This window comes from Kryptolebias marmoratus, linkage group LG10, assembly GCF_001649575.2.
Source record: "Kryptolebias marmoratus isolate JLee-2015 linkage group LG10, ASM164957v2, whole genome shotgun sequence".
Taxonomy (NCBI): Eukaryota; Metazoa; Chordata; class Actinopteri; order Cyprinodontiformes; family Rivulidae; genus Kryptolebias; species Kryptolebias marmoratus.
The window spans coordinates 10,992,638-11,008,858 of record NC_051439.1 but is presented as its reverse complement, the minus strand read 5'-3'; the positions used below and the strand labels follow the sequence as shown (position 1 = coordinate 11,008,858).

At 40.4% G+C, this 16,221-nt stretch overlaps 2 protein-coding genes across 4 annotated transcripts in view; one reads left to right on the top strand and one right to left on the bottom strand.

Annotated features, from left to right (window-relative positions):
- Positions 1-9,964, bottom strand: part of wdr25 (WD repeat domain 25) — an 18,218-nt gene extending 8,254 nt beyond the window's left edge. Inside the window, exons 1-3 of the mRNA XM_017416512.3 lie at positions 9,855-9,964; positions 8,461-9,099; positions 3,377-3,524 (exon numbers count right to left, since the gene is read on the bottom strand). Of these exons, the coding sequence (XP_017272001.1) occupies positions 3,377-3,524; positions 8,461-9,087 (775 nt within the window). The 5' untranslated portion in view covers positions 9,088-9,099; positions 9,855-9,964. The remainder of the gene's footprint in view (positions 1-3,376; positions 3,525-8,460; positions 9,100-9,854) is intronic.
- Positions 8,735-14,227, top strand: wars1 (tryptophanyl-tRNA synthetase 1). 3 transcript variants are annotated; one of them, XM_037977787.1, is made up of 11 exons: positions 8,735-8,855; positions 10,635-10,761; positions 11,489-11,705; positions 11,788-11,896; positions 12,090-12,209; positions 12,360-12,542; positions 12,769-12,869; positions 12,984-13,096; positions 13,182-13,355; positions 13,447-13,587; positions 13,740-14,227. In XM_037977787.1, the coding sequence occupies exons 2-11, from the start codon at positions 10,648-10,650 to the stop codon at positions 13,896-13,898; spliced, it is 1,431 nt and encodes a 476-aa protein (XP_037833715.1). In that variant the 5' UTR covers positions 8,735-8,855; positions 10,635-10,647; the 3' UTR covers positions 13,899-14,227. The 3 variants fall into 3 exon arrangements, with proteins under 3 accessions (XP_037833715.1, XP_017266657.1, XP_024860963.1); XM_017411168.3 differs by lacking the exon at positions 8,735-8,855 and adding an exon at positions 10,132-10,314; XM_025005195.2 differs by lacking the exon at positions 8,735-8,855 and adding an exon at positions 10,530-10,555.
- The last annotated feature ends 1,994 nt before the right edge of the window (positions 14,228-16,221 follow it).

Here is a 16,221-nt window from a genome sequence, read left to right as displayed (position 1 = left end):
TGCGCAGAACCCTCAAGCTCCCAGGCCTCTGGTAGAGGACCCGAGCTCAGAGGATGAAACAAAGACCACCCGCGGAGGGTGAGAAGGGATTTTTTTTATTATTTTTTTTTTACAGAGCGAGAGAAAGAAGTCACTTCATCAACAAATACTATATAGCTTTATTCAATTTTAAAGCTCAGATATCAGAACCAGACAACTTGCTTTTGTTGTAACAATGTTGTGAATAAGCTGAAACTCAGTTATTAAAGCCAAAAGATAGCTAAAAACTTGAGTGTCAAAATGCTAACTAAACATTAAAAGAAACAAAAGGCTGGCTAAAAGCTAAAAGTAACAAAGGGCGAGCAAAACGCTAGTAGCAGATTGGTAGCTAAAAATTACAAGTAGCATAAGAAGACCAAAATAGAGCAAAGTATGTTGAAGCCGATTTGAAAGAGAACAATGTTTTTGAAGGAACTGAACAGATCTTGTACATAAACTTAAAAAAGTATAACGTTATAGCACCCATCTCCTGAATGAGCTGAACATTTTGACATATGAATTTGTAAAACAGCACAAAGTATGCAGAAGCAGACTGCAGCAGCCTATCAGGTTGCAGGCAACAGGTATAAGGCTGTTGCGTCATCGTTGCTTTAAATCACTTAGAAACATTGCTCTTCTGCAGCTTTCTGCGTTATGATGAAAGGTCTGAACCACAGCTAAGCTGGTCCGTATTTAAAATATTATGAGGGGGATTATGAATGCAGCTCATTCTCCGTGATCTTTTCAGCGCTTGAATGTGATTGAGTTTAAAGTGTGAGGGACTTCATTTCAGCCCCGCCACATTAAAAGCTGTGCTGCTGTTGCGCAGGAACTGGGCTGGATTCCCAACTCCCACATTAATATGCTCCTAAATTGAATTTTCTTCCATTTCTCGGGCTGCCATAAGATCGCAGTCTTATTAGCCTTTCCTGCCAGCACACACATGCAGATTCTGACTTGTAGAAACAATCTGGTTGAATTAATTTCTCAACTACTGCGTAAGTAAATAATAGCAGTAGGGGGAATAGGTTCAACGAAACCTAATTTTGACATAATAAATTAAAGGCCTACCGATCCTTGAAGGAACGCAATATCACCCGCCATCCTTCAAGCCAAACCTTCAGACTGGGGGCGGCTGTGGATCAGCGTTTACTCACTCATCATCCTCCAATGAGAGAGTTGGAGGTTCGATTCCTGGCAGCAGTCACATGTTGAAGTGACACAGAGACACTGAACCTCTCGTTGCTGCCAGTGTGGACCCCATCGGTGTATGAATGGCGTTTAAAGAACATATTAGTCTCTGTAGAATGATTTTTTCAGATTAATTAGCGATGTATGAATTTGTGCTGATGGGTAAATGAGGACACAGATTGAGTTGTAAAACGCTTTGAGTGGCCTGGTTGGCTAGAACAGTGCTGTATAAGTATAGTCCTTTTACTAAGCTTATGTTATGTTTGGTCAAACCTTAAAAATAACATCATGCAAGATCTCATTCAATCTCACCAGATGTTATATTACTCTCAGAGAATGTGTTGTGAATGACTCTCATCTACAACTATGTCAAATTCTAGCACAATATTCGTAAAACTGACTGAATTGAAGCCATCTTGATTTTGGGTTTGATTTGTAGAGACGAATTCAGAATTTATTTCCTGAAAGTTTCATTAAAATGTGGCAACCAGACACATGAACCCAAAGACTCATCATCGTTCGCCTTTTGGCGGCGGGCGATGATCAGGATTACACGTGAGGGCTCTGTGGACTTTACTGACTTTACTCTGAAGTTTCTCTAAAAGTGCCAATCAAGGCCCTGGTGATCAAATAGGCATTTGTTTGTTAATGGTTGTGGTTAGTGACGTTCCAGTATAAGGTCATGGAAGCTGCTCCTGTGGTGATGTATCCATTATTGATTCCCTTCCTGGAGCTGCCTGCGTGTTTAATGGGCTGGCCAAGCTATTATCCGTAGGCTCTATTGACGGTATTGACAGACGTGCTGAGAGAGGAAGTGCAAACAGTAGCGAGCCATCACCGCCATGCGCTGACCCCAGAGACCACAGGGGCTTCGAAATCACTCCTGATGACTTTGGCTCACTTTGCTCAAACTCTGTTTCGTTCTTGTTTAAATAGCCGCTCAGGTTTCGCAAGACGAGCGATTTGAAACGTGAAATGATTCTATATTTCGACGTTCAGGTGTGGAGAAATGCACGATTTGTTTCAGGCTTCTCCTGCGGCGGAAGGTCTGTAAGTAATTCACATCCTTTCCGCCATGCCTGCTAAACATATGTCAGGCCAGAAAGCAAGCCAATTTATTGATCTTTTTCTAAATGTCACCTTGGCATTCTATGCAAACCCGAATAGGAAGCAGATTTGGCTTAAACATCGATTTTATTCTTATAGCAGCGACAGAATGTCTGAGTCCTTCAGTTTAAAAGGACATTTTCCTGTTTAGAAGCCATCTTTATTAAAAGTGGTTGTTTGTTTTATTAGAAACTTATTTGATTATAATGCATTTTTATCCACAAGGAGCCTTAAGCCATAAACTCCCCCATAGAGAGGACCGCTAAATTTTTACCATACTTTTTATCATGGTCAACATGCTTGATGAGGTATCAAGACATGTTTAGTTTTCATATTCTGTCATTGAAGAGGAGTCTGGGACGAACGGAGGGGTGCTCTTCTGGCGCACTCGAAATAAGGAAATGGAAAATTGTTGAAAATTCTGTGATGAAAGGTCTAAATTTATGAGCCAAAATGGTTCAAGTACACAAACTAGATATGGCGGAATTCTAGTGGATCTCGAGATGCTGCTTTCTTTACATTTTAGGAAAGGAATGCAGCATTTCTTGGCTGCGCTTGTCTTAAAATGGGAGAATTTGCCACTTGTTTGTCCAAAAGCACATGTTAAAACGTTTCCCCTGAGTCAGAGTGAGAGAGAAGCAGCTCGGCCAATTCACACAATGGATTTCTAACAGGTTTTGGGATTCAGAGGGATTTCAAACCACACACACCCCCACCACCACATAAACTGCTATATTAATTTCTGAGTTAACAAAACAAAAAGGATTCCAGGAGCCACAACTGCCAAACAGCAGCAGAGCACCTGGAAAATGTTTCATTCAAAACAGCCGAAGGAGAATTTCAATTAGGTCACCGAATTGGAGCAGAACATACACAAACGCCACAATCTATTTGGTTTAGCGCATAAACACGAGCATGCAAAAGTGGCTATAAAGAAAACAACAACTGCGTTTTACTGAGTCCAGTTCAGGGCAAATTCATAACTTCGAGAGGTAAATCTACGGTGTCATTAAAGACCGTGTGGTCCCTGAGAAATGCAGAGCGAAGTGCTGCTACTTACCCGTCTCCACGTCAGTGATCACAGCCGTGTTGTCAAATGAGCCGGTGAGGAGCTGTCGCCCGCAGGGGGTCCAACAGGCATCACGCACAGCTCCCGAGTGGCAGGTGTAGAGCCTGAGGCATCGTCCGCTTTCTGCTCCATCCCACACCTGTCAGGCATGGGCACGAGCCAGAGTCACAAATAAACCCAGACTGCAGCAACAGAGCCATGAAAAATAACACCTGAAAGTGCATCAACTTAAAGAAAAGTTAGAAAATCTGAAATAAATCACTTTTTCTGTGCTTGAGAGTGCAGACTTATGTGACACAAACGGCTAAAAGTACAGGAGAGGGAAATCCAGCCACCCAATCTTTGTCGCCACAAGACTTTAAAAATAAATTGGGCTTTTTGTCATATTGTAATTACATGCATCAGGGGGTTCTGAGGGCAATTTCTTGAAAATCTCAAAACATGTACGCAATGTAGAAGAGAAGAGCAGAGGCAAGTATCTAACTAAGGACACAAAGAAAAAAAGCTCTGAAGACGGGGCTGTGAAGGAATCTGAAGCATGTCAGAAATATCCACTCAATCAATAAAGACGGATGAAGAGACTACATTGATGTCACGTGGTATTTTTGGAACCAGAGTCTGTGCGGCAGGGACGTGGGGCTGTACCATTGGATACAAAAGTCCCACCTGCACACACACTCCCAGGTCCCTAATAGGCTGTTATGTTGTCATTCAGAGTTTTTAAGTATCAAATAACTATACAAACTTAAATGCATTATATATATTGTATATGTATTGTATGAAACTGCAGGAAATCAGCTTAACTTGCGACCTTTAAGATGTGTGGAATAAGTTTCTACAATGCATGGACTATTACAGCACTTTGATGAGGTATCAAGACAGTTTTAGCAAGAAATCATTGTAGGTTTGGAAGGCACTGTTCTCTTTAAATATTTACAGATGCAGAGGAAAGGTGGGAGCTGTCTGAGGAGCTCAGAAAGAAGATTATAGATATCTATGTTAAAAACAATGTACCTGTGACCACAGCTGCCAATATTATTAAATAGTCTAAGATTCACGGCCTTGTGGCCAAACTCCCAGGAAGCGGACGCAAAAAGAAATGCAGCCCCATCTCGATCAGACAGTGAAGATGGTGGAAAAGGAGCCAAGAAACCCATTCAAGCCGAACGCCAAGAATTGAATGGTTTCGGCTGGGTTAGCACGTCACTTTCTGATCGCGCCGTCCGTCACATTCGAAATCATATTAGGCACCCAAAGTGTCTCTGAGAAACTGAAATGTTGAGGTGTGAAGAGGAGTTTGTGAGAGCTCAATATTCTTTTCTACTTTTCAAACCTCGGCAAAATGCATCTGGGCAAACTGCGCCTAATTCTGATGTAACGTGAAGCCAAAGTAAATAAATAATATTTGCACAAATCAAGTTCGACTGGGAAATTAAATAATTAAAAAAAAAAAAAAAAGAACTTTTGCTTCCTTTAAATGTACATAAATCATTAAATGGTGCTGTTCTCAGAGGTTTCTTTGATAACAGAAGAGAAAAGCACCCTGCTGCTTTTTCTGTTTATGACAGCCGTGACTACACAACATAAACCCCCGCTGCTTTGAAATATGACATCATGATGAAAATAATGCATATTTATGAAAGCCGTGTTAATCAGCCACGCTGGTCTATTGTTGCTATTGCATTTGTCTCATGTTGTTGTACTGGGATTCAAATGGATCTCCGGGCGAACACGTTGAACGGTGTGGCATGTTTTTAATCGAGGGGGGACCGGTTTTTTTTTTTTTTTTTCTATTAGACATGCCAAAGCACAAAGGCTTCTCCAAGAAGCACAGCTTGAAATCCAATGGGTGGTCTGGTCCGGCGCCCACTGACTGCACTAATGATGAAGTATTTTTTTCATTTTTTGCCTTCTTCCCCGGCACTACCAGAGCCGCAGAAGAACTTTGAAGATCCGTGGAGCTCTGCAGATCCATCTCTCTTCTTCATTATTAAACGTGCCTGGATACAGCACAGGAAGCAGACTAAAAAGTACTGTACTTCTGCTCCCGGAGGAGACAGGGAGGAGAGACGGATTTTTTTTTAAAAAGCGTAGCATATTATTCCAACAGGCAGTAGTTAAATCAGCAGAATACCAAAGATGCCTACGGGGAGGGGTAATAGTAGATAGAGTGACACTTTTAATTGCAACATGTTAATATTGGAGTGATCTATCTATTAGAAGTGCTTCTATTCGTTGTTCAGCAGGATGTTCCTGTTCTCTGATCTTAGATTAAGAGAAACACTGCCATCTGAAGGCAACATCCAAAACTGACAAAAAGAACCAATTCTCAGAAAAAAAATAATAATAATAAAAAAAAAACTGGTCTAACAAAGTACCTGTGTCCCATAAACAGATTCTGGTGAAACCATGCAATGCACACATTCACAATATTTCAAAACAAGGCCAGATTTGTGCGTCACCGAAACAGAGGCGCTCGTGCCTTCGCAGCCGCTTTAATTTCATCGCCCACTTAACAAACGCACAGAGCGGATCCTCGCAAATGATTCCTGGGGTAATCTGCTTCCCTAATGATTCTTGATAATTAACAATAAATTGGTCATGTTTTCATCATCTTCAAGCCGCCGCTTCACACCTGCCGTAGCCATGGAGACAAACAGGCTGGAATATTAATACCAGGCTGACAGACAGGATGGGGGGGGGAGAGACGTATGGAAGGGTGTTAAGACTTCATTCACACACATTTGTACCTACAGGGACTGCTTGAACCTCTGAACTTTAAGCGCATTGTTTTTAATATGCATTTTATTTCGTTTTAAGAAGAAAATGTAAATGAAAACGAGCCCGCTGCTCCCGCTTTCACCGCTACCGAGAGGAAAGTTCAAAAACTGTAGGAGTGAGGTTTGCAGAATCTGTCGTCGAAGAGCCACAGCCTCTCTGGAATATAATCTTCTATGGACAGAGAAAACTAAAGTAAAGAAAGTAAAGTTTGTGAGAAGCTGATCAGAAAGAGAACAGCCTATCTTAACACATGGAGGAGGTTTCATCATGGTATGGAGTCACTAAATGTACCAAAGGAATGACTACAAGCTAGATGTGTTCACTAATGGCTATAAAACTAGATTTTAAAGTATTATGTTTTTTGTTAGCTTACAGCAACTTAAATTTGTATATAACTGATAGGAGGTAATAACAGAACGGTTCAAAGAGCTTCAAGCAATTTTGTACTTTTAATAACTTTTTACATCTCTAAGCATTCAAATTTTGCAGAAACACAAAGCCTATCCCTCAGCCGGTTTTGGATGTTGAGCTAAAAGCTGATGTAGAAGTCGCTGTGAGTTATCCCCAACACATCCTCCCAATGCTAACAGCTCACACAAGATCTTCGTTTAAAACTTTGTCATCCAGGTAGAAGGTGAAAGGCAATACTTTAAGGAATTCTAGACCTTTCATTTCTTGAAATATTAAAAATGTTGAGTTTAAAATAGAGGAATGTCAACATTTCTGATTTCTATTTACCAATCAGAGAAGTAATTCCGCTTGAAATGGACTTTTTCTTTTCGTTTATAGGCTACCTTTTTCTCTATTTTGCAAAAACTTATCTTTGGTTCGATTTCACAGCTTAGCAGACGTGGAGGCAATGCTTATCTTAACAGGAGAGTTCATTCAATTTCTTTGAGTTCTGGAAGGTTGGTCGAACAAAGTAAGCTATTAAAGATGTCACCACAGATTATTAATGTAAGGGACAGGTGTATCCACCGTGACAAGACCTGAATTTTCTGTTGTTTAAACAAGCCAACAACAAAAAATTAAAACAAAACAATATTTTACAAGAACATGCAGTCACACTAGTTTCTCAAAATGTGCTTAAAACTAAATACATTTTGAAGCTGAGAGCTAAAAGGTAAGACTGTTTGGAGACATGATATTGTTGCTATGGTTACAATTTAACCAGACAGTCAAACAGGATTTTGTGTGACCTTGGCGTGAAACACATCTACACTTTTGAACAACCTCACAGTACATTTGACTGTTACTGCAGCAAATAATACAACTCTACACTGAAATAAATACTGCGACCACGAAGGGGAACATCATCTTCTCTGCCAAACAGAGGCGCACAAAGCAGAAAACCCGAGTTGTTCTGTAGGATAAATCCGGCATTTAAAATGTTCACGCCTCAGATTGGGCAGAAATTATTCACAATATGTGCTCTGAGACAAATAGGAGAACCTGAAATGATCTTCTTGCAATTGGTTTCTCATAAAAAACAACAAATATAAAATGGTTTAGCTTGCTAGAAGAGCAGATAAACAAACATCCAAGTCTTCCCCTCTGTCCATCGTCTGCTCGTCTCCACCATCTGCTGCACACAGCCCTCTCCAGGTGCCAGACTAGGTGGCTGCACTTGTATGATTATGCAAATGAGCTCATTCATATTTAAATCATTAACTAGTCAGAGTTCTCCGAGGATACTGGCGCGCGGCTACGTGATTTCATACTGGTAGAGAAATATTTAGACACTGGCGGGCGAGATAGCCGGATTGCTTGACCTTTACGATTGGAGGGATGAGGGATTGTTTTTCAGGTGTGAAATGAAGACCAGCCGGGGCCGGGGGGAATCGGGACGAGTGAGACAGAGAGAGAGAGAGAGAGAGAGAGAGAGAGAGAGAGAGAGAGAGAGAGAGAGAGAGAGAGAGAGAGAGAGAAAAGAGGGAGGGGGAGATATGAAAGTCCCACGAGTCCTGACACACATTCAGCTGACAGTGACGGACATGGTCGTGAAGGAAGCGGGTTTGTGGTGAATTTCTGAACTGAAGCAGTTATATTTCTGTCTGCGACACGGTCATTTCAGACTTAGACTAACATGACCTTCTAAATGCACTTTGCACCCTGCTTTAAGTTATTCTGTTACACTGTATATGGATCTGTTAAGCAGAGGATTTATTTTATAAGCCCTAACAGAGGTCGTGTTAAACGGGCTCCAGCACACAGTAGAACTGCGCCAAATAGTTTCCAAGGCTAAGTGGGATCGTTTCAGTGGCAAACGGCTGCTTTGCTGTGGCTGTTGTTACCTTGAACGTCTTGTCCATGGAGGCAGACAGCAGCAGGTGACTGAGGTGAGGAACAGGACACCACTGCACCGTGTTAACTGGGCCCTGGTGGCCTTCCAGGCTCATCTGAAGTTTCCTCGGTATCCCTGCTGCCCTGGGCTTTTCACCAAGATACGGCTTCAGTGGTGGCGACACATCTGAGAGAATTTGACTTTTCCTGGTCTGATCCCCCTGGACGTGCTCGGATGGGTACTTCGGGTTCATTGTCTCCACTGAAAGCCTCTGTCTCTTAGGGACGTACGGTCTAACACCGGACAAGACAGCTGGCAGTCTTTTTGCTAGATTGGCACCTTCGCTGAAGCTATTTGGAATAATTGAAGGAGTCTGCAGGGTTACAACTTCCCCCTGAGCTGCAGGTAAATGCAGAGGAGCTGCACTTTCACTACAAGACTTTCTCTCCCAGTCTGTACAATGTTGTGGCTGAGAATAAAAACGGGATGAAGAACTGCTTCCTTCTGACTGTAAAACCGTATGGTCAGAGGCAAAAGTTACAGAAGATATTGTTTGGACAGAAGCTGGCGTGCCCTCCTTCTGGCCGAAGGACTCATCCTCTGACTCTGAATCATCGTAGGCCACCAGTGAAGCCATCTTCACGAGACGCTGAAAATAACAGAACAGTTGTTAGTATTAACTCATTGAAGGCCCAAAGGTGACATCTAGTGGTCACTTTTTGCACATCTAAACTCGTACATAGGCTCACTGTACAACACCAAACGTGACATTTTGACAGAGATTATACAGATAATTTTCTACAACTGTATGCAGCCTAATGACTGCTTTCACAACAAAGCAACCTGAATAAAATCAAGGTGAAAACGCATGTGAAAGTTAAATTATTTTCCAACAACAAAAAAAAAAGGCAAGAAGTTATTTTTTATATTCATGTACAAACACAGTTAATAGTGTAGCACTTAAATTTCTTTACAGCATACATCACTTTTGGTTTTGATTACACGTTGAATCAAATTACTGTACTAAATCTGAACTACAATGCAGTTGCGTAATTTGTTGAATTGTATACAAATAAATTTTACATGATCACTGTAAACAAGAATAACTAATAGTTTATATTGAAGTAGGCAAGTTGTAGACACTTATATCAGAACTAAACAAGATAACACCCAAACAAAGACATATAGGTGTCTCTTTTACAGAGTATTGTCACAAAAGACGGAATATTCGCATTGTTTATTCACGTTATTTAAAGTTTATGCCGCTGTATAGCATTTGTTTCCTATAGCAATATGACTATAGCAATGCTAGCTAACTATGTTCGCTCTCCTTTCAGTCTAAAACCCGGAAGTGGCCTACACTAAGAAGAAAACCGACAGCGAATGAGCCCTTCATTATTGTACCTGCAGTCTGGAGATGGCATCAATTTACCAGATGTTTAAGCGTTAATTTTATTTTACCATGTCAACATCCCACAAAATAATTTCAACAAATGCGGAATTTCAGAATAAAAGCAACGCTCTGGTTTACTAACTGGAGCCAGACTCTTTCTCCATTTAAAAGCTTTTATTTTGAAAGTTCCCGGTAGGAACAGAAAATATGCCATTTTTTTCTCTCGACACTTTGTTTATTGAAATAAATAATTTACATCCAAAAGTTTCATATAAATTCAAGCTGACAAATATAGAAACATTTAAACGTAATTAATGTGTATAAGAGAGTTTTCAGGCTTGGACTTTTGATGGTCGGAACTATTGAACAAACTCGTTTGCTGGGGGAAGAAATTGACTCAAACACAAACGCGACCAAGCTGATGCAAGTTGAATGAGTGAGCTGTCAACTGTGTGGGGGAAGTTTTATCCGGTAGGCTGCTGTTAAAAATCTTTTAAAAAATCCTTACCTGTTTATCCAGATAATATCATTTTAATAATTTATTAATTTATATAATATGCCAGTTTGTGGTAAACTCAGTGAAGTGAGTGGTATCAATAACGGTTAGCTAGCAAATTACCTAATATGTTCACATATGGGAGTCTATTCGACTGCTGTAAAAGGAAATGCAGTGTTGTTAGACCATAAAATCTACCGGTTTTATGCTTAAAAGGTTGGCATAACAGGTAATTTTTCTTAACATGTATGTTTGATCACTTTTTAGTTTTAAACTCTTTCTGTCGTCTGACTAGTGAGAGTAAGGAGATGACAGATTGCCAAGGAGACGGGCAAGGAGCCAGGACTCCGATGGAGCTTTACGAGAGACTGAATGAACAGGGAGACAAAGTCAGGACCTTAAAAACAGCTAAAGCAGAAAAGGTAAGCGACTTCATTCCTCAGATTTAGATTCCTACCACTATCCAAGAGCAAATAACTTTCACTTTCAGTTCTAACAGACAGGGTATGCAACATGGCAGTGTGTACAAAGAGACTAAACGAGTTTGTCTACATTTGTATCTATCTGTATCCACTATTGTTACCAGTGGAGTTACTCCATCAGGGGGATGATTAATGACTTATTCAGCTCAACAGTCTAACACACCATCTTCAGTGTTTGTGGGTATTCCTGTTTAGATGCAATAGATCACAGCACTTAAGGAATAAACTCAGTATGTTTTATTCTTAAACTTGTACTGCTGCTGGGCAAGAAAAAGGGCTTAAAAAAGGGCAAAGTGTGGCTTTGTTATTCCCTCAACCATCTGAAATCTTTGTGAGGATTCAAGCAGCTGTCTCATTCACATGGTTGGTATATGTGAGTATACTAATATGAAAGATCCCTGCTTTGCTGTACTTATAGTTGGCCTGCGATGTGCTTTTTCTGTTTTGGATCATCACTTGTCAATTTCTAAATTCCATTGCTCCATTCTAACACAAACAACAACTTTAAAAAATAGATAGTTCACTCCACAAGCATAAATCTCGCAAAAAAGTTTTTTATACTGTGTCCATTACAAATAAGCATTTTTTTTAAATTAGTAAAATTAGTTTTTGTTTTGGTTTTTTTTTCTGAATTTTGTCTTTTTTTTATTGTGTTTTGGCTTTCCAGGCTGACATCGACGCCGCTGTCCAGCTGCTGTTAAAGTTGAAAACAGACTACAAACAGATGACAGGTCAGGATTATAAAGCAGGATGTCCGCCGTCAGAAAGCACGGTTGTTTCTGACAATGGACCGGCAGCAGATGGTACTAATGAAGAGGACACAGTTGACCCGTGGAACGTGTCAACCACCAACGCCAAGGGAGTAGATTATGACAAACTCATAGGTAGGATTCCTGTGACTTGAAATCTGAGATGAGAGGTAATTTAAGGTAAATGATGAGTAAAAATTGTATTTTCTGTCCTTAGTGAGGTTTGGCAGCAGTAAGATTGAAAAAGAGCTGGTGGATAGAATAGAAAAAGTCTCCGAACAGAAACCTCATCGCTTTCTACGAAGAGGAATCTTCTTCTCGCACAGGTTTTTGTTCTTTCTCATTTCTAACATCCAGAAAAAAAAAAACATCTTATCAATCATCTTGTTCTGATACATTACCATAGAAACAGATATAGGTCTGTTCTGTTAAAATACAATTTTTAGCAAAAACACAATAGTCATCATGGAGGAGTGACATTCCAGTCAATCAGGTTCTTCCTCTCACTGTGTTCTGCAGAGATATGCATCAAGTACTTGATGCATATGAGAAGAGCAAGTCTTTCTACCTTTACACCGGCAGGGGTCCTTCCTCGGAGGCTATGCACGTTGGTCACCTCATCCCCTTCATCTTCACAAAGTGAGTTACGCTGAGGATTTTATTAAACTAAACATTTATTCTAAAAGTGGGTTTTATGAGCAACAAATCGTCTTTATCAGCGAGACTAAAACTTTTACCAGAATTTAGACTCATTCTTAGTCATAACCTCACTTTACCTACTTGTTCCAGATGGCTTCAAGATGTATTTGATATCCCCTTGGTGATCCAGTTGACCGATGACGAGAAATATCTGTGGAAGGATCTAACGTTAGAAGAATGCCACCGTTTTGCCGTTGAAAATGCCAGAGATATTATCGCCTGTGGCTTTGACGTAAACAAGACCTTCATCTTCTCAGATCTCGACTACATGGGGTAAAATCTGATAAGAAACTATAAACACCAAAGCTTGGGCTTTCTTACCTTTTCTAGGTGGTTAAAGTGTGTTCACAGGTTTACAAATATAATCCCTAAAAAAAATAAATAAATAGTACGTACGAAGACCTTTGCAGAAATGGGTGCAGGTTGATAAAACAAACAAAAAAAGACATTCATGCCTCCACTTGTTTTCAATATGTTTGTTTTAATTTGCATTCCACAGTGCGTCCCCGGAGTTCTACAGAAATGTGGTGAAGATCCAAAAACACGTGACGTTTAATCAGGTTAAAGGCATCTTTGGCTTTACAGACAGCGACTGCATAGGTAAGACATCTGAAAAAGTTATTCAGTCTTTTGCATCATGTTGTACTTCCCATATAAGAGTCATAATTACTCTGTACTTAATTTATTGTTAATTTAATAAACTCCTTCGTCCAGGAAAGATTAGCTTCCCAGCCATCCAGGCAGCTCCATCCTTCAGCAACTCTTTCCCTCAGATCTTTGGAGGGCGAAAAGACGTACAGTGCCTCATCCCATGTGCCATAGACCAGGTAAGGACAACAACAGGAGGCAGTAAAATAAAATTGTGTTGATAGTACGCAACATGAGATCCCTTTTGTCCCATCGCTCACTCAGGACCCGTACTTCAGGATGACGCGTGACGTTGCCCCAAGAATCGGCTATCCAAAACCGGCCCTGCTGCACTCCACCTTCTTCCCTGCCCTGCAGGGGGCGCAGACAAAGATGAGCGCCAGCGACGTGAACTCCTCCATCTTCCTCACTGACACGCCAAAGCAGATCAAAAACAAGGTGCTCCCATCAATTTATGCAACTCTTAAAATGTTACAAATGTAGATTAATTATTTGGCTGACATATTCGACTTGTATTCTTTTCTCACAGGTCAACAAACATGCATTTTCAGGAGGAAAGGATACAGTGGAGGAGCACAGGAAGTATGGTGGAAACCCAGACGTAGACGTCGCGTTCATGTATTTGACTTTCTTCCTTGAGGATGATGAACAGTTGGAGAAAATCAGACAAGTGAGGGAGAAAACTCATAACAAATACTCCATTCTCTGTGCATACTCACTTTATCTGTCCTTGAAATTTCTGCTCTGGTCTCTCTTCCATTACCTTCTTTTCTGCTCATCCTTCTGATTTGCTTTTTTCATTTTAACTTCCTCTCTCCGCAGGACTACACAAGTGGAGCTCTCCTAACGGGAGAACTGAAGAAGATTTTGATCGAAACTCTGCAGCCAATGATTGCCCAGCACCAGGAGAGGCGCAAGCAAGTCACAGATGAGCTAGTGAGGCAGTTCATGACACCCAGGCCTTTAAATTTTAACTTGTAGCTCCACGGAGCAGCAGAGATCCAGCTTCATCAGAATCGGTGGAACTATCATGAGCTTCATGTCAAACTGCTCATCCCTCATGCTGCTTGACATGTACACATTTGTGTTCATAGTTGGAGGTCTGTCAGGACTGGAAAATGATAAAAGTAGAGTTTTTAAACCTGCTTCACTACCAACATCAGCACAACAACATATCCATTGTGCAAGTCTTAAAAGTTCTTGGGGAAAAAAGCAGCATCCATAAATGTTAATATGAATTTAATAGCAGCCATGTTGTGTATGGTAAAGATGAGTAATGGGATATTATAAAGTAAAATATCAAACAATGATATGTCTTGAGTATTGACCTGATTTTAAATAAGACAAGTAAGATTTTAGTGTTTGTCAGGAGCTGAATGTTTTGTGTTACAGAGCCAAGTCTGAGTGAGTTTCATCCAGAATATGTCCTGCTACGCCAATGTAAACTTGTCACAGAAACAAGTAAATTCATCTATAAAAGCCACATATGTTGAGCAGAACTTACAACAGGTTGGTATCATAGCATGGCCTTGTATTGCAGCGTAGCCAGCATTTTACACAGTGGAAATAAAGCTGATTAGTTTGTAATTAGCAAAATGAACTTGAGTCAATGTTTATGTAATCACGGTCTAAATAATCATCAGGCTTCATCCAGCGTATAACAATAAAAGTTAAGGAAAAGGATTTTCTGGAAACTTGACAATGAATAATCATAGTTTTTAACTTATAAGCAACATTGTACACCTAAAATAGTTTATCAGTAAAGCAAAAGACTCTGCAGCACTTTCTTTTTGTTATGCTGGTTTAAAAAGTACATTACAAATAATTATTCATCTATGACAAATTAAGTTGTTTTTAGCTGTGCAGTTTTCCTCCAGTGGAGTTTAAAGATCTGAGTCACAGGTGGGGTTTTTTTTGGTTTTTTTGCAGTGCTAGAAAAGTATAGGTCAAATCTCATCTGTCACAAAAGAGTTTGTTCTTTTAGAAATGATAAGCGCTTAAAAGCAACCACGAACACACACAAAAAAATATACTTTTATCTCCAGTCATTCCATAAAGGGCGGTGTACTTAGAAGTCCAGGAGTAAAGACTCCCATATGGGAGTTCACAGACACGAAGGACATTCCTGGAAACACTATAGATAAGCTACACTAGAGTTTCACGGCGCACCTGAACCTGGAAATGCTTATATAGTGTATCTCATATTTTAAACCATAAGTCAATAAGCAGTTTATTAGTACTGAAACTTCAGATTGTGCGCATCACTGGCCACGTCATGGCTGAACGTTAAGAGGAAAAGAATATCAAATTCCTAACATATCAGTGAGCAACTTGTTTTGCTCTCGACTCAGGGATTTTATTTTAACTTCACACGCAGGGCACTTCTCGTCCTTCACTGTTCGTTATGTACAGAATGTATCTGCTCACAAAACTTTCACAGAAATCCGGGTCAGCGGACAGTCGGGGCTGCGCCCAAAGTTTCTCAAACGGATTCTTGGAAACGCTGCCCTGTCAAAACCAGGTCAAGAGGTTGTGTATATTTGTCACTTGTAGGACAATTAAAGCATTCCCTGAAGGACTGCATGTCACCCGCCACCTTTCATGCCAGAGTTTTAAACTAAAACAATCTTATTCTCAGCAGGGATGGGATTATATTATATTATGAATGTCTTTTAGCTACTGCCACATCAAATTTAGCTGAATATCTGTAAAATCGACCAAGCTACAGCCAATTTTGTGTTGGCTATGCTCTACTAGCTGTGGTGGCCATTTTGAATTGGATTGAAGATGCACAGCCAATAGATAACCTTCTGGGGGTTTCAATAAACTCTGTCCACTGGTTCATGAGATATTCTGCTAACAGGCAGCGTTTATGGCACCATTTTAATGAACTAATCTTGTGCTATGAGTTGGCGCTCAGGCTGTGTGTGTGTTGTGGATGACTCTCAGCTACTTCCACGTCAAATTTTAGCTTAGTATTTGTAAAACTGATCAGCTATGGAATCGCTTAGCGGTGTCTGCTATCTTAAATTTACAGGTTTTGCAGCTTCAAAACGCATATCCGATAACTACTTCCTGAGAGTTTTATCAGAAACTCGTCCTGTTGTTTATTTTGTTGGCCGTACAGACAAAGAACGCACCCGGGAAAAAACATAATCGTCCTTCCGCCTTTTAGCGGCGGGCGATAACTATAGTCGCGTCATGTGCCGTATGCCTGCACGTACGTTTAAAAAAATCCCACCGTATTTCAGGTCCCTGAACGCGTCAGCAATAGGGGGTCATTTCAAGCTGTAACCTCTTTTTT

Excerpts from the sequence above, each read along its gene's own strand:
- wars1 (XM_025005195.2), top strand. Across the intron at positions 11,897-12,089 it reads GGAATCTTCTTCTCGCACAG|AGATATGCATCAAGTACTTG; the intron begins GTTTTTGTTCTT and ends TGTGTTCTGCAG. Across the intron at positions 13,356-13,446 it reads CAAAGCAGATCAAAAACAAG|GTCAACAAACATGCATTTTC; the intron begins GTGCTCCCATCA and ends CTTTTCTCACAG.